This window comes from Neopsephotus bourkii, unplaced genomic scaffold, assembly GCF_033783945.1.
Source record: "Neopsephotus bourkii isolate Nb327-2 ecotype Australia unplaced genomic scaffold, CSIRO-AGI_Nbou_v1 NB_1780, whole genome shotgun sequence".
NCBI lineage: Eukaryota > Metazoa > Chordata > Aves > Psittaciformes > Psittacidae > Neopsephotus > Neopsephotus bourkii.
The window spans coordinates 11,672,978-11,695,500 of NW_026902254.1; the positions used below are offsets into that span (position 1 = coordinate 11,672,978).

Genomic DNA, 22,523 nt, shown 5'->3' on the forward strand with positions numbered 1-22,523 from the left:
TCTTTGTATTTTGTTTTATGTGTTATCTTTGCAAGTGAGAATTTTGTGTAATACAAAAATTCTGTAGCTTGCAGATGTACCATATATGAGGTAGAATTTTATATGGAAGCTGCAGGGAAAGGAGCAACATATTTGAAAGGAGTACAGGTCAAATGTGGAACAGGAGTCAACGAAAGTTGACGAGGTTAGCAGATGAACAGGGAAGCAGGCTTTCCATGTGTGCTGAAGTGTTTAGATCCTGCTGAAGTGCGCTTACTAATCTCATTAAAGTTTCAAAGGCTGTGCATTACTTGGATTTAAACGCGTGGCAGTTTGATTCAGTGGGATGTGAACTCCCAGTTATGTTCAGTTGAATGGCTCTACTATTTATCTTTGCTTTCTCTGCTACCCTCCAGATCATTTGTGCATAATAATGAAATATTCAGTTTCTTGTTACAGTATTTCTACTCTTGTCTGGATCTAGAAGCTGAGTGGCATGTCTTTGTTGCATACCCATGGAACATGGGTTTGTGTCTGGAGTTTTACTTTGCTTTGAGGGTTTACCTGCACATTCCACCTCCTCCACTCCTTTACCAGCCAAACAGCTGATGCAACTCTGCAAACTTTAGACAGGCCACCTGAGCAGTTAAACAGGTTCATTTTGGTTTCTATACATCCTGCCACATGCCAGCATGGAGATGGGAGGGAAGGAAGGTTGTAAATGTGTTGCAGTTTATCAAAGTAAACTTTAGACTTTCTGTCAAATGTCCACGAGTGGTAAGACGGAAAGAAAATATAGAAAAGGAGCTGCAATTTGGAAGGCAAGATCAAGTCTAAGACTCTTCTACAGAGGAATCAGAGGTAGGGTTGATAATCGTAATTGTTCAGCCCATAGAATTTTGTAATCTTTTTGCTTTCTTTTATAGCCTTAAGCATTGTGGGTTAAACTTCTTCTAGTGAATAGTGATCTTATCAGGTTAGTCAGTAATGGACAAGAAATTTTCAGCCTAAGTGGAAGCAGGACCATGGTCTTAAGTAATTAATGCTTTGCAGTGGTTCAGGTGTTGCCACAGTCAGTGGAGGATGATAAGTGAGTAATATCTCTGATAAATTAGAAGGTGATCTTTTGTCAAGTTGATATGAGTAGAGCAATCCACAAAATTTGCACTGGGAAAGTAGAATGTGTATGTTAAAACCAGGAACATTCTAGGAATACAATTTGTTTAATTCATTTACTTGCATCTATTTTGCCAGTCTGCTGGGTTTTGGTTTGGTTTGGTTTTTTTGGTTTTTTTGTTTGTTTGTTTTGCTCTTGTGCTAGTAGGTAACCCTAATCTGTCTCTGTACGTAGTCTGATATTTTCTAATACATGTGTATATATACATACCTAAAACCAAAATACAGTCTGACTCTAAAAGAGATCCATAAACCACTGAGGCCATGTTTAGGTTGAGAAGAGATTTGTTTCTCCTAAGATGTACGTGCATTGTGTATTGGATGCTGGGAGAATGTAACAAGAACTGAATAGACTTAGTGTACAATAGACAAAGTGATTCAAATAAGAATACCTTTTACTTTTTGCATTGATGTTTGGTGACTGTTTTCATTAATTCCTCTTTTCTTATGGCAATGTTATTTTGTGCATGTAATGCAGCCTTAGAGGAATTCCCTTGACAATGGTGATCTTTTTTTTTTTTAATTTAATATTTTATTCAAGCAAATGAAGCTGGTTCTAAGAGCATGAAAGAGACTATATGTAGTCATTCTACATAAACATGTGTAGAACATTGTTGACAGTATAGTGTGTGCATCAAAACCAATCAAAATACTTTTCCTTTTGTTGTCAACACAAGGTGAGAATTATCAAATGTGTGTTCCTTCTTTATTTGATGACATTTACCTAAGCTTTCATAACTGTAGATCTTAGATCACAGAAATCTTTCCATTTACCTGTAAAGAAAAAGACAAACAAATTAATGCATCCCAGTTTCTTAGAAGGGATATAATATAGTTTCTTCATTGTATGAATATTTCTCATAACCAGCTGTGTTTTTTAATGCATTTTCAGTTTTTCCTACTTCTCTTTGCAGCAAATGGTGATGGCCATTAAAGTGTCAAATGTTTGTCATAGAATCATAGAATCATAGAATGGTTAGGGTTGGAAAGGACCTTAAGATCATCAAGTTCCAACCCCCCTGCCATGGGCAGGGACACCTCACTCTAAACCATATCACCCAAAGCCTCATCCAACCTGGCTTTGAACACTGCCAGGGATGGAGCATTCACAACCTCCTTGGGCAACCTATTCCAGTGCCTCACCACCCTTACAAGAAAGAATTTCCTCCTTATATTCAATCTAAACTTCCCCTGTTTAAGTTTTAACCCATTACCTCTTGTGCTATCACTACAGTCCCTAATGAAGAGTCCATCCCCAGCATCCCTATATGCCCCCTTCAGATACTGGAAGGCTGCTATGAGGTCTCCACACAGCCTTCTCCAGGGGGCTGAACAGTCCCAACTTTCTCAGCCAATCTTCATATGAGCGGTGCTCCATTCCCCTGATCATTCTCGTGGCCCTCCTCTGGACTTGTTCCAACAGAACCATGTCCTTTTTATGTTGAGGACACCAGAACTGTACACAATACTCCAAGTGAGGTCTCACGAGAGCAGAATAAAGGGGCAGGATCACCTCCTTCGACCTGCTGGTCACGCTCCTTTTGATGCAGCCCAGCATACGGTTGGCTTTCTGGGCTGCAAGCGCACACTGCTGGCTCATGTTGATTTTCTCATCGACCAGCACCCCCAAGTCCTTCTCCGCAGGGCTGCTCTGAATCTCTTCTCTGCCCATCCTGTACTGTGTCTGGGATTGCCCTGACCCAGGTGTAGGACCTTGCACTTGGCATGGTTCAACTTCATAGGGTTGGCATCAGCCCACCTCACAAGTGTGTCAAGGTCCCTCTGGATGGCATTCCTTCCCTCCAGCGTATCAACTGAACCACACAGCTTGGTGTCATTGGCAAACTTGCTGAGGGCACACTCAATCCCACTGTCCATGTCAGCGACGAAGATGCTGAACAGGACTGGTCCCAACACCGATCCCTGAGGGACACCACTCGTTACTGGTCTCCAGCTGGATATTGAGCCTTTGACCACAACTCTTTGTCCTTGACCTAATTCTCCTTCCTGTCAAGTTTGCTGTTCTCTGAAATGCAGTAAATACCCAAAGTGTGGGTATCTGCATTTATATCCAGAGTCCACGTTTTTAAAGGTTTAATTTGTTTTGCTAGCTCAAAATGTTGCATTTTTATATGCATATTTTAGCTCTTGAATTAAACTGTGGTAATAAGCAAAGAAATGTTGTCTAAGCAAACAGGTGGTATTTGGAGCCACCCTATTTATCTATGACTCCTTGAGAGGAAAAGATTGACAGTGGCAAAACTGAGAAAAACAGAAGCCAACAGCTGTGAACGTTTCCATTCTTATTTAGTCATCTGAGCTCAGTTGTGCGAGTGCCTTTGAAGAAACAAGGAAAGAATAGCTGCATATGAACTGTGTGAGTTAATATATGGCATAGCATTCTGAGCAGAATTCGAAGCGGTGAAAACTTTCCTATTTTGTTAATTTGTAGAAATGAGATAATGTGTGTGTTTAATTCAAAATCTTTATCACTGTGCGAGGCAATGACAAAGAAATGGACCTCTGAGCTACCATCAGAATAGTTGTTTGAGGAGTACTCCTTCTCCAGGAGCTATTGGACATTGCATGCACATATGTACTTGTCTTTGGCTGGAGAATCTGGGGAATGGTTTTTATTGCATTGATTTTAAAGCATTTTCTTTTATGGATAACTGGTCAGCTTGTCCTTGGAAGATGTTTCACAGCCATTCTGTTGGGCTGAAGGAGAAGTGCTGTTGTGGTGGCTTTCCACTGGGATTTGATAGGAAGAGATGGGTAGTTTTGACCATTCATTTTTAAGGTGGTGCATCAAGTAATTTTTCTTCTAGATACAAATTACATCAAAGATTAGTGAGCAGTCAGAGTTGTTTTAGAAACCAGTAAAATTAAGTGGTACTACAGCAGGCATTAAGAACACAAAGTATAAGAATTTATGCTTTGTGTTGAGAACTTGTTTGAAAACTATGTTGTTTGCCCTTTCCCTAAAGATTTTTAAACCTGCTTGAAATTTACTTAATGTTTATTTTATTTTGTACTGTTTTCAGTCTTAGAATTAGCCTACATGCATGACAAAAAGATATATTTTGTGGTATACCAGCTGAAGCCAAAAGAAAAAGTGCAAAAGGTTAGGATATGATTAAAAGTTAGAAGTGAGAGCAAACATGTCTTAGGTGCCTGTCTCTTTTTCTGCATGTTTGCTTTAAGAACTGTTAATCATCCCAGTGAATGGCCTTAGGTGGTGGTGTGTTTGTGCAGCTAAGGGTGTGTGTTTTCTTTGTTAAGCAGTTCAGAAATGGTTCTTTAAATTATAAGGTTGCTATATTTGATTTGAATCATGCCAGATTTCAGCTGTAGGTTTTATTTTTGCAATTTCTCAAGCTTGCTTTTTCCATTTAGTTCTGCCCTTGTAAAGCTGTAATAAGTAAGCCATGGTTTCATGTATGGTGTAGTGTTTTTATCAGGTTCTAGAAAAAAAAATGTTCCAGGATTTGGCCAATATGATTTTTACCCAGAAGAAGCTTCTAAATCTGCTTGAAACGGTCATTTGGTAAACTTTGCTTAGTCTTGCTACCTCTTAGATATGTATGTATATATGTGTGTATGTAAGTAGATACAGGCATACATACATTTGTGTATATATATGCAGTCCGTCAAAATGTGCCCCTTCACCTGATCATGAAATCTAAGTAGTTCACAACAGTTTCTCTCTTTTAAAGATTACTCCGAACTTGGAGAGCTTCCACCCAGATCCCCATTGGAACCAGTGTGTGAAGATGGCCCCTTTGGGCCAGTGAAAGAAGAAAGGAAACGGACACCCCGTGAGCTTCGCGAGTTGTGGAAGAAAGCTATTATTCAGCAGATACTTCTTCTTAGAATGGAGAAAGAAAACCAGAAGTTACAAGGTTGGTGCACCCTACTGCAATAGAGGTTAACCTCTTCATTTGTTCTGTGGCCTTGGCAGTGGATTGGACCATGCCTTAATGAAATGTTTTAGGAACGTACAGTTTAACAGCATTTCTCTCAGGTCTCATTAGTGTAGGTGACGATTTACACTCATTTTTTCATCACTACATCTTATTATTTGTTTACTTGATCTGAACTGGTACTCTTAGTTTTACCACAGGCTGGTGTCAAGAAGCTCTGGCAAGGAATTCAGCACAATAATGTTCTGCATTTGCATCCATAGGTCATTGTCTGAGTATTGGTCATGGCAGTGTTCTGTTTGGCTGGTCTTGAAGTTCTCAAGGAGCTGGTTGTGGACTTGAAACTGTGGGTGCCTGCTGTAGTGTACAAATTGTGCAAGCAAGGCTTGCATGGAGTAGTAATTGTTTAGATCAGTCATAAAGATGATAAGGAGCTTGAGAAACTGTAACTTGCAGGGCATTTTTAACACAAATCTGTTGTGACGATTTTTGCATATAAAATGTAGCTGATTACGAATACATGTTTTATTGTGGCGGCTGCATACAGAACCATAAGTGATTGCGCTGGAGAGCTGCTCTTTTGAGGATGTGAAGGACAGGGAGAGAAATGTTTATCTGGCTGATTTTAGATGTCCAGGAAGGGAGTATGCACCTGGATCCTCAAGGGGGTGAGGTACCTGGCCTGAAAATGGCAATTCTTGTTTGTCTTTGTGAAAACTTGAGAAAGGATTGTCTTCCAGGAAGAACAACTGTGTAGACAAAGGGCCCAGCCATGTGAAAATATCAGTATGCCGAACATGAAGTCCTTCTTTCAACTCAGGCCAAGACTCCTGGCTGGAAGGAGAGAATTTATTTTGTCCTGTCACCTGAGTCCCTGATGAAGAGTCCTTCTCTGGCACCTTTCTAGGCCTCCAATGTCCAAGTTAAATTAATACGTTACAAATAGTAAACAATATTAACTGGTGTGTTCAATTTATCAGCTTCAGAAAACAATTTGCAGAACAGACGTCTGAAACTTGACTATGAAGAAATCACACCATGCTTAAAAGAGGTAACTTTGATTTGGGAAAAAATGCTGAGTACACCTGGAAGGTCAAAGATTAAATTTGACGTGGAAAAAATACACTCTGCTGTTGGGCAAGGTAAGCACAGTTTGCTATTCTGATTTGTGTAAATGCACTTAAATTGTGTTAGAAAATGAATAGCGTGACCTGTTAACCACTCCTTATAACCAGGTTCTTCCTAAAGCTGTTCTTCAGGCTGCTGACTAAAGGAGTGACAATGTTGGATATCTTCATGGTTATGCGTATGCAAGTAACAGCCCCTTTCAGCGGTAGCTGCAGTTCTGTTACTGGAATTACCAGACTTGGTATTCAGTTTTGAATTAAATTTGATTTTATAAATTAAAAGTTATCATTAAAGAAGAAAGCCTGGATAATGCCAAAGAAATGACTGTGTAAATAACTGAAGAAACTGCACTACTATATGGAAATTCTCTGTTCCAGCCTGGGTAGTATGCGTGTATATAAATAGTATACATGGGTATCTCTGTAGAACTGCCTTTCTTCTTTCAAATTCAGCAATGCATTGTACCTGCAAGCACCACCTACAGTCTTCCTCACAGCTGCAGGGCTGAGCAACCATCCCGTTTCCACTGTGTGAAAAATAATGTAACCTAAGGATGGTTTTAAATGTGCTACAAAATTAGAACATTTCAGTAATAACATTATTACTCAATGTTATTTATGCCATGGTTGGATCCAAAGGCATTATGCTGAGTGCTGTATGTAGCCAATGGGGAAGATAGCTACTCCAAGGAATTTCTTATAGTTCTAAACAAAGCTTTCCAATGTGCAATGGAAGTGTCAAGAATTCACCACTAGGAGAAGTTTACTATATGCAGTTATTCATCAAGTTAAATCAAATTGTCCATTTAAAATAGCTAGCACATCTATATTTCTAACAATACTAAATGCCCTAAGCACAAAGCACTGCAGAGTGAGGGAAACTCATCACAGGTTTCTCCCATTAACGTAGGTAAAGGGCTCTGTTGAGTCAGTGTGTGAGAGTGACAAAAACTTGTTTTCTGTTGATAGTCCAGTCATGCTGGCTTATGTTACAGTTCAAAATAAAATTAAAAAAACTCAGAATGGTGCAAAATAAATAGATAAATAAAGCACTGCATAGTGGATTGCTAATAAGTTGCACATACAAGTAGCCAGTTGGTTATCCCTAGCTCTTACATAGCTATTACGATGCTCTGCTCTCTAAAGCCCAGTTATGTCAGAGTTCTTAGAGTGATGTCAAATTTCATACATATGCAGAAATGAAAAATGCATTTAAATTGAGTTTAGGAAGTTCTCGTTTAGACCAAAACCATTACAATTAACGTGAGTAAGCAAGGCAAACAGGTAAGGATTGCAGGTTTCGGTTAGCATGGGGCTTAAATTAGGATAACAATATATAGAGAAAGAAGTTCAATCTTTAAAACATTTTTTACATGTAGAAGTCATTCAGCAAACCACTACAAATATACAAAAAAAACCTACAAATATAACACTTGCTTTCTGATTATCTGCTTTCTGTTGTAGTCTAGATCACATCTCATTTGTACTTGTTTATACTTTTGGTATGTGTGCATTCTACCGTCCTAAAACTTACTCCTAACAACACTGTCAGTGCTGTATTAGTGAAAACATTAATTAGTTCTATTGTAGTGCTCTACTGTGTACTTTACATGGGGAAAAAAAAGGGAGATAAGTATATAACTTTACTGAGACAAGTGTTGCAATTTTTGCTGCTTCTTCTAGTACTTCTCAGACTGCATGCAAGGGTAACCTTAGACTTAGGCAGCTCACCCTGTTTCTACTTTTAATCTCACCTATTAAGATAATGTCTCTTACTGGTTGAGGAAGTGTAAGGACTCTAGTTTGATCTGCTTCTGTGGTCTACTGGAGATAGCAGATACTAATCTAGCAGACAGGGATCTGCTTGCATATCTAGCAGATATGGATCTTCAGTTCCTCAATCCTGTTAGCTCAACTATAGCTGAACCCTGTGTAGAAGTGCAAATTAAGGTTTTAATGACTTTCTTCTCTCAGGAGTGCCACGTCACCACCGTGGGGAGATCTGGAAGTTTCTAGCAGAGCAATACCATCTTAAACATCAGTTTCCCAGTAAACAACAACCGAAGGACACACCTTATAAAGAGCTCCTAAAACAACTAACTTCTCAACAACATGCAATACTTATTGACCTAGGTAAGTACAGTAGTGGTTTGAAATTAAAATAAGGGGTTTGTGATTTCTGGAAAATAACTAGAAGAAAGTAAAACACAAAAAGCTTCTCACCATTTAGGAATAGGTTGTTGGTAAGAACTGCTTTTAATCTGGTGTGAGAACCATTACTTGACACCATTAGGAAAATCAAAATTTGCATTTCAAGCACAAAGTTCCTTTGCAACATGTGGTAATAAGAGGCTGCTAGATATAACCGTGATACATCTGTGTTTCATGTATTGACAGTGAACTCCACAGGCCCATGGAATACAAACTGTCAAGAAAGGAAGTCAGTATTTAAGTGCAGACTGTTGAATTACATGCTGTTTATTCCTGATGTCCAGTGTTTGCTGTCTCTGCTCAACACTTTTACTGTAAATAATGCAGAAGTTTTGCTTTTTTGCTTTTTTTTTGCCTATTTCAGTGGGTAGGTGCTAGCAGTTGGTATTTTTACTTGTATTAAAATAATTATGAAAAGATATTTTTAATAATTATTTTTATTTTTTTAAATAAGTCTCTTTTAAAGGCAGGTTATTCACATTGCTGAATTCTAAGCAGTAGCTGGCTCCTGACTCAGGGAGAATGAATCGATCTGTTGAGGCACATATAGTTCATTGAGTTTATCAGAGAGAGGATAGGAATCAAGGCTTTTAAATGTGAAATTTAGGTGGGCTTCAGACAGGCTTTTGGTCTTCTTGAGTAGTTTTCCATTTTCCCTCACATTTATTGGTCAAAGCTTAAAAAGTATTTTCTAGTGCTAGAAGGAAGCATGAGAAAGGAAATCTAAATGGAATTAAATGATTGTTTTAGGGTTGGAGCAGAAGAGTTTGCTTCAGATAATTGTAAAAGACAAATCTATGTATATCCTCCATCCGTTTAGTTCCGTTGCATGAGATTGTATTTCATTGATTGACTCTCGCCATTGCTAGATTAAGACAATAATAAAACCCAGGAACATTCAGTAAGACCAAGGCAGTATCCTCTGTAAGATGTGGATCGTTACTGTCTTTGGTTGCTGCTGCTCCCAGTCTCTATCAGTACCAGTGACCTCCTTGTCTCAGAAGCTCCCACAAGACAGCCATTTGTTTCGTAGACCACTCAGAGGTACTTTTTGGCATCTTCTCCATCTTCCCTCATGAAGGTGCTTCCCTTTTCTCCCCCAGGCAGCGCATGGCTGCTCCTCAGCTGGGTTAAGTAGTCTGTGGAATCTACTGCAGTCATTAAAATATGTCTAACATGACAGTAATTACTCAAATATATGTGATTGTTGGTTGGATGTTCACCCTGGCCAAAGCATTTGTATTGAATGCAAGCCATCTGATGCAAGTTTATAACACCTCACTGCTTTATGGCTAAATTGGAAGTTTTTACAGCTAATCTACAGGTTAACCTCATGAATATATAGTTGTGGATATTTTAAAAGATATTGTTTTTTCCTCCCTTGGATATTTTAATTCAGTTTATTGTCTGAGAAACCAGGAGCCGATGTTTTTCCAAGAAGATTCCAGCCTTTGTGTGTGGGATAATCCCACACTGAACTCAATGTTCATTATGCTCTTTCCTAATAAAGGAGAAAAATTAATAATGTCTTCCAGAGCATGGTAGAACTTACAGCAAGCTTTTGTTGTAGGGTTTGTGGTTTGGGTCTGAGGAGTTGTGTGGAACAATTTAAGAGGTTCCCTAATCACTATGTTTGATTAAAGGGGGAAGTTATGTGCTGCATATAAGCAAATGTCATGATAGAATGATAAAAAATATGGGAAAATCTGTACTTGGTTTGACCTCAGTGATTAAAACCTCTTGTATTATTTTCACTTATATCTTTTCTGTGAAGAAGTAATATGGAACAGTCCTATCATGCTTCTGCTCTTTATAATTACCCATATAGTTTGAGTATCCTTCATTGTAAATGGAAGGCTATACCGTCTTTCTTCCACATGGAAGAATTGTTTGATGAGGGAGGGATCACCTAGACCCAGAACTGTCAGGGGCACCTATTTCTTAAGAACCCAATGTGCAGGCAATCTGCTGCAGATACTGAACTGTGAGATTGGTCAAGTTTAGATAGTGACCTAAGCTTTATATGGTAAATAAGAATATTTTCTACTTTTGTGGGGTTTTTTTGCAACACTTGGTAAAGTGTGTCAAAATACCAAGGTAGTGCATGCAAAACAAGAATCTAGTGGGACAGGCACGTTTCTGCAGAAACTGGTGGGTAGTTGACGTGGGGAGGTTGATGATCGATGACACTTTCACTTTGCCATACTTGAAAGGCCTGTCAGGTTTCAACTTGGCACTACGAAAGTAACACTCCAAGGAATCTTGTTGCCAACCAGGAATAGGCAGCTGCGATGTAAGTAAATTATTGCCCTACAGACTTTGTCACACCAGTTCTAGGAATTCCCCTGATCACATAGCAACAGAAGCAGTCTTTAGTTTTTGAGACATTTATGTGAAACGAGTGATCATTCTCTAGCAAGTACCTGTTGATCCAAGTCAGCATATGTGATGTTGATACCACTGGCAGGGAACGTTGTGATTCTGTCACACTGGAGTGCCTCAGTAAGTGGTAAACACTTTTGTGCTGGGTTAGTGAATTGAACAACTTCATCAGAGGAGAGAGGTAGGTGTGGGACAGCTCCTGGCCAGGAGGGAGTACTGTCAGAGTTTGGTTGGCTCACACTGCAGACTGGGGCTTGCTGGCTCAGCAAGCTGTTCATATTTTCTGCCTGGTTCTGCACACAAATACTTTCTTATCTTAACCATGTGCTCTGCTTGTAGAAACAAATGACTGCATGTGCTCGCAAATGGGTAACTTCATGGTGGTTTTCCTGCAAAGTATTTTTCTGAGGGAGCTATTTGCCAGCTCATTAGCTCAGGGAAGGATTGGGCTCTATATTTTAGTAAGATGAAATCAGGAAGCCGAAGAATTCCTAGTTTCCTAGTGGTTCACATTGAAATAGAATAGTGCTGCACAGTAACAGACAGCATAACTGGATAGGCAGCTAGAAGGAATTTGCATGTTCTGACTTGTGTTGCTTCAGGCTATCAGAAGTGCTTTCTCTTAAATCTTTAAGAATCCTTCTGAAAGCATGCACTTCTGCCTTGAGAGAAAATCCTATGTTCTAGCAACATGTGGTTATAATATTTAAAAAAGCTTTCCCAAATTCAGCTAAAGAGATCTAGCTAATGCAGTATGAACCAAAGCTGTAATACCTTTCACTTAGTTGAATCAATGCATCTTCAGCTGTAAATTGTGCTTCCTGGGAATGAGGACAGCAGTGTGCATCTGAATGCAAAGGTAAGGTACAAAAGCCACTTTCCTGGCCCAGTTTACATGTCGCAGTGCTATTTCATTATGTGGACAACAGCAAAGCCACAATTCCCTGAAGACTTTTTTGTGTATTTCCTTAGTGGCCCCACCTGCAGAACCGCAGCAGTCACTGGGAATTTCAGGTCCTGAAAACCAAAGTCATGTTCAATGAATTATTTAATTTCTCAGTAAGGTAAACTGACTTCCAGATGCTGTTGGTGTACAAAACGCATCACTGAGTGTTTGCAGAACATAGAAAATTATGGTGGGTTTTATTACATTTCAAAAATAAAGTAGTTACTTTCTCATTCTGGCAGTCTTGGTGTATCACAATTCGTTTAGAGTCCTTAGAGTTGTTTGCTCCTAAGTGAAAGCTAAAATTCTTAAGTCATCACCAGAGCACTCGGAAACAAAACAGCTTCTGAGTTTAGCAGTTCTGCTTCTCCTTGATTTGCTGTCTTTTAGAACTTCTTTGCATTTTTATTCTTGCTCAGTTTGTAACTTTTCCTCATGACTTACATGAAGGGAGCCTTGCTGTGAGTGAGGCCGTACGGGTCTGCCACAAGACCATGCTGTAATAACTTGTCATTCAGGGAGAGGCTTCCTTTGCAAAGGAACACAAGCTCCTTCTCATTTGGAAGACAGAAATAGTTCTGTTAACATTCAACTCTTGTGACAGCCTGGCCAGGGGAGATCTGCTTAGGAACTGAATGCCAGTGTCCCATGTGACAGGCTAGAGTAGCTACCAAATGGCAGAAGGACTCTGCCCCAGGCTTTGTCTTCCTGAAACAGGAGCTCTGATATTATCTAGCAGCACAACAGCATTCCTGGAGCTAAAGGGTGGGGTGATATTTAACAAGTGTGCAACTGAAAACCAAGCTTCCCTTAATACTAGAACAAAAGAAGTATTCAAATTTCTTCTCCACTGAGGTATTTCAGAGGGGAAATCTGAAGGGGGAAATTTTTTTCCTAAAATTTTAAATGCTGCCTTTTGAAAAAGTTTTTGGAAAAAAAAAAATCTGTAAAAGTTAAGCCTTTAATGTCTCCGTTCACAGGATCACAGGGTGGTTGAGGCTGGAAGGCAGCACTTGGTATTATCTAGTTCCCTCTCAAAATGAGGTCATCTAAAACGGGTTGCGCAGGGCCATGGTCTCTCAGGTTTTGAATATGTCCATAGGTGAAGATTTTGCAACCTAGAAAAATAAATAGATTTTTTTTTTCTTATGTTAGGTGAATTTCCTGTGTTTTGCTTTGTGCCCAGTGCCTCTTGTCCTGTCAGCGGGCACTACTGAGAAGAGCCTGGCTCCCTCATCTTCATTTCCCCATGTTATTTGTGCATAGTAAAAGATCCCCCTGAGCCTTTTATTTTCCAGGTTGAATTGTCCCAGGTGTCTCAGCCTTTCTTCATAGGAAAGATGCTCTAGTTGCTTCATCATCTTAGTGACTCTTTGCTGGATTTTCTCCAGTATGTCCATATCTGTCTTGCAGTTGGGAGCCCAGAACTGGATACAGCACTCCAGGTGTAGCTTCACAGTGCTGAGTACAGAGCGCCTCCCTCAAGCTGCTGGTAGTGCTCCTCCTGATGCAGTCCAGGATACCATTAGCCGCCTTTGCTGCAAGGGCTCACATTCAACTTGGTGACCACCAAGTTAATTTTCTGAGAAGCTGCTTTCCAGATGGGTGCCTAATAGCATGTACTGGTAGCTAACCCCATGTAAAAGGGGATTTTTCTGCCAGGTTAGTGAATGGGATGAGCTCATGGAAGACTCTGAGCTTCATGCTGTAGGAAAGAAGGAAGGACACATAAGACTGGGAGGGACACAGGCAAGGAGGGTGGGGGGAAGAGACACATTTACTAGGGAAAAAAGAAAGGGAAGAGGCCCCAGCCTAGAGAACTCAGGTCTTCTAAGTCTGTGCCTGGATCCTAATAGTTGTTTAAAAGGTAATACTTTAATCAAGAGGACTGGGTTACTCATCAAGCCACTGAAGACTAGAGTCTCTCACTATTGTAAGCAACCCTATAAGCCCTTTAACAAACTGATCAAGGGCTAGTCTTAAGAACTAGTTCCTCAGCTGCTCCAGACAAAATACTGTCCCCACCCCTGGCGGTTTTTAAGTTAATTTTCAACTACTGTAACAAAATGGTAGTAGAGCATAAGAATCAATTGTTTGGTATTGTTAACTTTTTTACAGTCTTCCTGGGGATGATTTCAGAATTGACCTTTCAAGAGGATCTACCTTTTTGAAAGACTGCTTAATTTGATAACATGGCAAAGGTTTTTTGATGCTTTTTTGTTAGGGGTTGGTTGTTTGGGTTTTTTTTCGGGGGGAGGGGTTATTATTATTATTTTTATTTTTTAATTTAAGGCACCATCTTTGGTTGTTTTCACAGGACGCACATTTCCAACACATCCGTACTTCTCAGCACAGCTGGGAGCTGGGCAGCTGTCACTCTACAATATTTTGAAGGCCTATTCACTTCTGGACCAGGAAGTAGGATATTGCCAGGGCCTTAGTTTTGTAGCAGGAGTCCTATTACTTCATATGAGTGAAGAAGATGCTTTTAAAATGCTGAAGTTTCTCATGTTTGATGTGGGCCTGAGAAAACAGTATCGTCCTGACATGACAATTTTACAGGTATGATTTAAATTCTTCTAATGAAAGGATGCTAATGTTAAACCATAATAATGCAGTACAGCTAAGATTGTCAAAATCTGGACTTGAACTTAAATTCACCTCTCAGAAATGAGGAAAGATAATCTGTGAACAGAATACATCATGTAAAATGCATTAGTTTCAATAAAAAGACTACTAGGCAAAAACATAAATAGGAAGAATTCTTTTACGTGCCGTATGAGGTTCAAATGATCCTGCAAATGAGCATGTCCGAGGCTCACAGGTGACCCATCCTGGGTCTTTTAAATGGCTTCTATTTCTTTTCTTCAATCCATCCAAACACTAATTGACAAATACCTTTCACTGTTCCTAGTAAGTATGAAACACAGATGTTGCTACATCTAAAAATGTGTTTATCTTTACTCTCTTTGTTCTTATTCCCTGCAGATCCAGATGTATCAACTGTCTCGACTTCTTCATGACTACCATCGAGATCTCTATAACCACCTAGAGGAACATGAGATTGGCCCCAGCCTCTATGCTGCTCCCTGGTTTCTCACCATGTTTGCCTCCCAGTTTCCCCTTGGATTTGTAGCCAGAGTGTTTGGTAAATCTTCATAAACCCCTCTATCTGTTCTTTCTGAAGTTTTATATTTGGAATCCTGTTATTTGGAACAGCATTATTACCCAACCTGATTCAGAAAGCCAGGAGAAATATTTTACTTACTATTGATGAACAGAAGAGCAACAGAGGTCATCTTTTGGAACATGTAGTTTTTATAGTAAAATGGAAAGAGAGAGGAGGAAAGCATATGTCATTCCCAAACTGTTCTGTCTTTCCATCCTCATTGTTAGCTTTTCCCACCCTGTAATCACTTGTAGAGGGGATGTAAACTTTGATGCCATGAAGGCATGGTGTTACAACAGTGGCACTTCAACACCACGATTAGTTTTAAGCTGAAAAGAGATGTAACAAAGGTATCATCTGAGAACTATATTAATCTGCTTCATTGTCTTTGTCTCCAACAGTGTCAGTGGAAAATTATATTAAGGGTTATGTTTTTAAACACACACAGAGGTGGCCCTTGCAGTTTAAACATGGACTTATGCTACCGAAACATAGTCTTTTAAACTAGTGTTTCTTTTCCTTACAATTTTAGCCTGACTGATAATTTCACTTCCAAAAATGTTTGAAAGCATAAGTTTAGGCTCTAAAATGTAGGCTCCTAACAAATTTAGGCTCTAAAGTCACTTCTGTTACTTATTTTTTAAATCTACAAAAGTAAAGTTCTCTTTTTTCTTTTTTTTTTTTTGTTTTGTTTTTGTTAATTAAATTCCAGTTAAGAATTTATCTTGATGCTGTGTTATGGATTTAGATTTTATAGATTGTTTGGTATTTGAAAAGATACTAAATATAGTCTTGTCTACCACAGTAACAAATAATGAATTATAGATTCCAAGAACCACCACCAAGAATCCTTTCCTGTTTCTGTTAAAGGACATGCCAAAAGTAGTGCTGTAAGAGATCATAGTGAAAAGGATGGTGTATAGCTAAGCAGATCTATGTGTCTGTGATTAGCATCTTAACTCCAGGGAAAACAGCCCTTTTTTTTTTTTTCCTGGAACAGTTCAAAGTAGGCTAAAGGACATCAATAACTATCTAGTTGATGGTAATAATTGTTAGGAATTAAATCAAGTGCTGCATGCAAGTGTCATATACTGAGTTTATAATCTAATCAGTTCATCTTTCAGTTCTTCTTACTCATAGTATTGTACATGATAAGAACAGTCTTTGACTTGGACAGTTGACTGCAGTGGAGGTATTAAAGTGCCTTGTGTCTCCAGTATATTTGGATTTCTGCCTTAATACATGGATTAGTATTTTATCTGTCAGTGGAGGATTGTAAGGCTTTAGCAAGCAAAGATTTTACACTGGAATAGAAAGCATAGATGCATGATCTTCACAGGACTGATTTTAGGTCAGAAACAGAAAAACATGTGTGACTGAAACTGTAACCTCTTAAGAATACCTATTTTTTTTCTTTTTTTTTTTTTTTTTTTTTAGACAGTCCATCACGACCAACACTTGCAGTTTTTAATGTTTCAAAGCATTTAGTGATTTCCTTAAAACAGTGTTTACTGGAATTGTGTAGGTCAAGAAATTGGACATTTTTTTGCATTAGAAAGCAAGATCTCTTCACCCATGATGAAGATTGAAACACAAATATAAACCTGAAAAAGGCTATAGCTGTCAGTTTGCTAGCAGCTGTCGTTAGCAGCATGGCAAGTTAGGATCCAACCAGTTCTGACCCATGTGTTCACACACTTTTGCAGAACATAAATACGTTTTTGTTGCTAGAACCCTTGGGATGAAAGAACGTTGCCTTTTAATGTTGAAGTAACTCATCTGTAGTTTACCAAGGCTGTAAAATCGCTCTGTCGTTTTCTAACGTGGTATCTCTAAACCCTTGATATTGGAAGCCCCACTGCTGTTTAACAAGATAATTGTTATAGACCACTTTCTTTAGATTTCCATACAGTATAGTTTCTGCAAGCATTTTACAAAGCAGTATGTGAAAGAAATGGGCCAGAAAGAGGTTGACCCAAAGACTGTTTAAGGAGTCCAATAGTAAAACTTCTTTTAAATTTTTAATTATCTATCCAAGCTTTCAATACTTCTCCTAAGTGGGATCTAATGAAAGTGCAGCATTAGCAAAGGTGTGTTCTTTAATAATCAGATTTACTTATTAATGGAGGAGCCTTGGTGGAATAGTGTATATTATTTCAAGATTGTAGATAAAACTTGGGTTTTTTTTAATGCCGGAGGCTGCCAGTGATGCTGACATTGATTTGGGTACCTTCACTGCTGTTGGCTGGCAGCCCACTTAACGGGAAGCATGGGGAGTGGATAACAAATAGGTCTTTGTTAAGTCTTTGCTGTTTTAAATCAGAGAGACATTTCAGCTGTGTATTACCATCTCAGCTCATACAGACATTCATTAACAACTTGTAGATCAACTCAAGGTGACCTATGTGACTTTCTGGGTGAGGTGCTGAATAAAAAATGTGTTATTTTCAGCTCTGTTTTTTCAGTTTGTGTTTCTTAGATGTTCTTCAGCATTTCCTGTCCTAATATAAAGCCTTCTCTATAAAGCGTTTTCCCATAGCTTTCAGTTTCAGTAGAGAATTGAGGCTCTGTTACCACTTTTCAATCATTCTTGACTTTGGACTTGTCATTGAATCAGACTTGAAAAATTTTATACCACTTTTAGGACAAATGGTGGCAAAGTGCAAGATTTATGGTTAGTTATTACTTTTGCTTTTCTTTCTCAGAGAGAAAGAGGGAGAAGTGAAATGAGTTATGACTTCAACATTATAACCAGAAAAGCACAAGGGGAAATTTCATTCTGATACAAACTTGAAAAGAGAGTTGATTTTACTCTTTTTCCAGTAAGAAGGAAGTTAGCCAGAGTTTTCAGATGTTCTTTACTACATCAGATACACCTGTAGTTTTTCTAGCAGTTGTTTTTCTTACTGTGTGGCAGAGCTTGTTTCTTTTTTCAGTCTCCATTATTCTTTCTTTTTTTTTATCATGAAGACAAACTGTTTGGTGTCTTTGTTTTACTTCGTAAGTAGTTGCGATTTCATTCACAGCTTCAAATATAAAGAATGGAAAGAGCAAGAGAGAAGCCCTTTAAAAATAAAAATCTATTTAGGAAATACAGAATAAACCCAGAGTATCTTCTCTTCCTTTTTCCACCTCCATTAGTATTGTTTCATATGTTAGATGCTTTTGCCGGCAGTGAGTCTGTCAGAAAAAAACACCTGAGCAGATCCTGAGTTATAATAGCGGGAAAGTAAATGCTGGGCAATGCTGTCTATCCTGTGGACAGGTGTGTTTGTGAAGATGGGTTTCTTGTCTGATGCTTTCATTACAGTCTTCTGTTTCTTTCCTCTATGAAGACACAGGCCACTTGTAAAGGAAAAGAAAGGATGTTGCATTGAAAGGTCACTATATACTGTAGTTTCAGCGTGCTTGTACATATATCAGATGCTGTTATTGCAGGGTCACAGGCAATATTGACACTTAAGCTGTATTACTAAGATTTCAGGATACTTCTTAATGTAATTTTTAAAATATTAATGTAAGTGGTTGAAACACGTACTAAAAATAAGCACATGCACATGAAACCTGAGGCTGCTGGAAGGTGTGCATTTAGCCTTATCTGCTCAGTGTCCTGGCTTCAGCTGGGCTTAAACCACAACACTGAGATTTTGTAGCTTTCTCCACCAGAAAACAGAATTTCAGATCTTCGGTTGTGTCTTCAGGTGTATTTTTTGCCTCTTTTATTAGGGTTTTTAAATGGCATTGGGATTTGAATCTATTCAAATTCAGATTCCTGTGAGCATCTCAAAAGAAATTACATGCACAAAAAATGGTGACATTGGCAAACCTGGTTTATTGTGTACTTAGCTTAAATTTGAATTGGATTTTTTTGAAAAAAAACTTGCTAAACAAATTGAAATTTGCTATTCCTGGTAATAATCTTGACCCTGCAAAACTTCTAAAGCCAAGGCCACAGTAATTAAAGCACAGTATTTAGCCTCCAGGTCAGTCCTATGAGAAGTTGTTGTCTTTGGACATTTTACTGGTTTAATATTCTTGTCAAAAGATGTGTTTGCTTTATGTACTTTCTTTTTTCTTTGTTTTCACAGATATGCTCTTTCTTCAAGGATCAGAGGCTATATTTAAAGTGGCTTTAAGCCTTTTAGGAAGCCACAAGCCGTTGATTCTGCAGCATGAGAACCTAGAAACTATTGTTGATTTTATTAAAAGCACTCTCCCCAACTTGGGTTTGGTACAGATGGAAAAGACCATTAGTCAGGTATGAAAAGATATGAACATATAAGAAGTATGCAAAGGAATGCTCTTTTTCACAAGTTCTTGACAGAAAAACCGCAAGTGTCTTGTGTTACTTTGAGCTGCTAATCCTGTTATTGTAGTTCTGAAGATTGAAACCTTTTGGAAGCATATGGCTCAGGTAATACCTCTGTATTCATACATCTACATGTTGGTTATGGTCACTTTATGAAGCTTTTAATGAAAATGAGTTTTTTTAAGTGTGTGACTCTGTTATCGGCAGGAGTATTACAGCCCATACACTGTGCATTCTACAAAACAGTGGGCTAAAAGCCTTCTGAGTTTTCCTGTCTCCAAAGAGTCTTGCTCTCCAAATCTCATTTCAGAAGCAAAAGCTGACGTACAAGAGCTTCACAGATGTTGACTTTACTTGATGAAATTGGGAGTCCCTCCCTACACTGACTTTGTCTATACTGGCTTTTATGGTGTTGGCTCAAGTATGTTACAACAGTGCCTTTGTATTCCTGCCAGGAGTACGTGGGGTAGTGCAGTCTCTCGCAGTCACAGTGACTCTAGACAGCAAAAACTGGGAATCCTTGCTATACTATTTTTAAATGGCAGACAAGGAAGATGATGCAGTATTGCTAACCTGCCAGAAGAACCCAGAAGAGAACTGTGGAATTTGATAAAATCACAGATTATTGCAATTAAGGCTTGCCTTTTTAGAAACCTCAACTGTTACACTTCACATCTAATTTGCAGCAGACAAAGAGATGATGGGGTTTGTTTTTCAGAAGGCCTTTTGTTGTCTAAAACATGGGGGGCAGGGAGCACTGTGCAGAACTACAAATGCCTGCTACTCACTACGGGCAGCAGATGTGCAAAGCCTGTGGCTTGGTAAAGAAAGCAGGCAGCTTGCAAGGGGTTCCTTTCTGTTCCCTGGCAGCAAAGCTTCTGGGGGACATTAATTAGACATGAATTAGGATCAGGAAAATTGCTTCTAGTGCTCATTGTCAAAGGAAGGAGTAGAGAGCTAGGAAGTCTTTACATGGGGAAGGAAAGCAAGTGATATCTAGGGAGCGAAGGCCATTGTGTGTTGTCTGCTAGGCTGAAAGCATGGAGTGTACAACTCTGCAGAGACTTGCAGTACTTAGGCAGGCGATATGCAGAAAACCATTGGCTCTGAGCAGAAGGATACTCTGTTTAGGCAGCTCTGTAAATTTAAAGTGGTCAGTGAGCTGAAGGGAGAGCAGTTCCTCCTCTGATCAGAAGAAAGCCCATTGTCTGACCAGCCCTGCAGTCCATACACAGCTCCTGGCCTAATCCCCATTCTCCTTAGGCCTCTGCAGGGTGGCTTTTGATTTACATGCACTAACGTGCCTTCCGTTAGCTAGTTTTCATGTCAAGCTTTTGATTTGCATCATGTTTCCCCTCCTTCAGATTTGATACTTTGGGTATGACAGCAGGGATTTCCCCCACATCTCAAGAGCACAGGGGCCAGAAGTGGCAGAGGTCAGATGAAAAGAACTGGCATTCTACCCTGCTGACTTGCACTGTTAGCTTTACTGAAATGTCAGCAGTGTCCTCCAGAGATGCGCAGACCTATAGAAAATGAAAGATCCATATGTTTAACCAAACTCAAAATTGTGTTTCAGCCTTCTGTACTTAGATGCTCAGTATGTGTGTTTCTGCTGGTATAAAATTATGAGGTAATTTTTTTATAGCATATGTAGCAGGTGTCAGAAACAATTCATAAACTGGTATTTTCTTTAGCCAAGAAAGCTTTGTAGACAAAGCAGATAAAATAGATAATAACTATTACTATTTCAAGAGGTATTAAAGATAGGATTTGGTATTTGACTCATTTCCAAAAAGAGTAAAGTACAAGAGGTTTAAAAATAATGAATAACCCCTGAACTTGTATTTTTGGGCTATTTTCCACATGCGTTTTTAAATCAACTTTAGTTCCTGTTATGTTCTTTGATTAGCACACTTGGCCTTTTAATTTACCACCTTCTTCAGTGCTTTCAGAGGAGATAGCTAGCACAGGGACAGCAGAGACATATTTTTTTAATAATTTGAAGGCAGGTGTTTGCCAAAACCTAGAAAAAGGAAAATACAATAGCAATGGTTTTTATTTGGATCACTCTGCACCTCAATTTATTTATCTCCTTTTATAATAAAAGGTTTTCTTAATATTCATGTGTAAGGCTGAGCGCTCATTTTGGTGATTCTTATTTAGCAATAATAGAAATCTACTTTGACATTACATAACGTGTCTGTTACGTGTATTAGTGTAAGGACAGATTAGTTCATTTTCAGTCTCTAGGAATACTGTAAAATCATAAATAAACATAGCAGTGTTTACTGTTTCTCCTTTAAAGCTTTCATTCTACTTAGCCTTACACTTGTCCACATGGCACATGGGTGTGGACCACAGTTTTCTAAAATTACATCTAATTCTGAGTATGTCTAGGAAGGTTTATGCCACACTCAGATGTATTAAATTTAAATGACATTTTTAGTGAAGTTTTTAAGTAGATCTAATTCCAATGTATTGCACTCTACTGCCTCAGTCTTGCCGTGTGAATGACAAAAATAGTCTGGTTTTTGTACACAGGGATTAGATATCTAAGTCTAGATCCATGGATTTCAAAACATTGAATGATTTTGATCTGCACAGCACCTAATATTATTTTTGTATACAACAGGTGTTTGAAATGGATATTGCCAAGCAGTTGCAAGCTTATGAAGTTGAGTATCATGTGCTTCAGGATGAGCTTATAGATTCTTCTTTAAATGACAACCAGAGACTGGATAAATTAGAAAAAGCGAACAGTAGCTTGCGCAAACAAAACTTTGATCTCCTGGAAGAACTGCAGGTACAATTTATATTTCATAATTAACATTCTAATTTTTCTACCTTTACAGAAGGGATTGTCGTACACTAGAGCACAGGAGAGATTGGCGTTTGGTCTGTTGACTTTAAAAGCATAGCCACTAGCAGTTATATTTAATTCTGTTTTTAAAGCTTAAATGCAGAAGAAGTTGAGAGGGGTGGATAGAACATGTGCTTATAATTAGTGAAAAGTTGAATCACCACACTGTTTCTTCTCTTGCAGTTAAAATTGTACCTCTAGAAGATGACTAAAAATACACAAAGTGCTTTCTCAACTTTGTTTTTGTTTTCAGCAGGGATACTAGATGGGAAAGCTGATGCCAGTGTCACAGTTTAGAGATACATCAGATATGGGACACACTGTCTATAAAGACATACTGCTTCTTACAAGATTTTTTTTTAAAACTGTTGCCCAGATTGTTTAGACAATACGTGAAATAGTAATTTCAAATATATGCTTAGTGCCTGATCAGTATGC

At 38.7% G+C, this 22,523-nt stretch overlaps 1 protein-coding gene across 8 annotated transcripts in view; it reads left to right on the forward strand.

The window, feature by feature from the left end:
* The window catches only part of TBC1D1 (TBC1 domain family member 1), a 100,760-nt gene that overhangs the window by 74,856 nt on the left and 3,381 nt on the right, over positions 1 to 22,523 (forward strand). For 7 of the 8 annotated variants that reach the window (XM_061379674.1, XM_061379677.1, XM_061379678.1 and 4 more), the window contains 7 exons: positions 4,872 to 5,057; positions 6,059 to 6,220; positions 8,180 to 8,338; positions 14,062 to 14,306; positions 14,733 to 14,892; positions 19,002 to 19,171; positions 21,858 to 22,028. In XM_061379674.1, coding sequence (XP_061235658.1) covers positions 4,872 to 5,057; positions 6,059 to 6,220; positions 8,180 to 8,338; positions 14,062 to 14,306; positions 14,733 to 14,892; positions 19,002 to 19,171; positions 21,858 to 22,028 — 1,253 coding nt within the window. The remainder of the gene's footprint in view (positions 1 to 4,871; positions 5,058 to 6,058; positions 6,221 to 8,179; positions 8,339 to 14,061; positions 14,307 to 14,732; positions 14,893 to 19,001; positions 19,172 to 21,857; positions 22,029 to 22,523) is intronic. The other variant, XM_061379679.1, reaches the window with a different exon arrangement.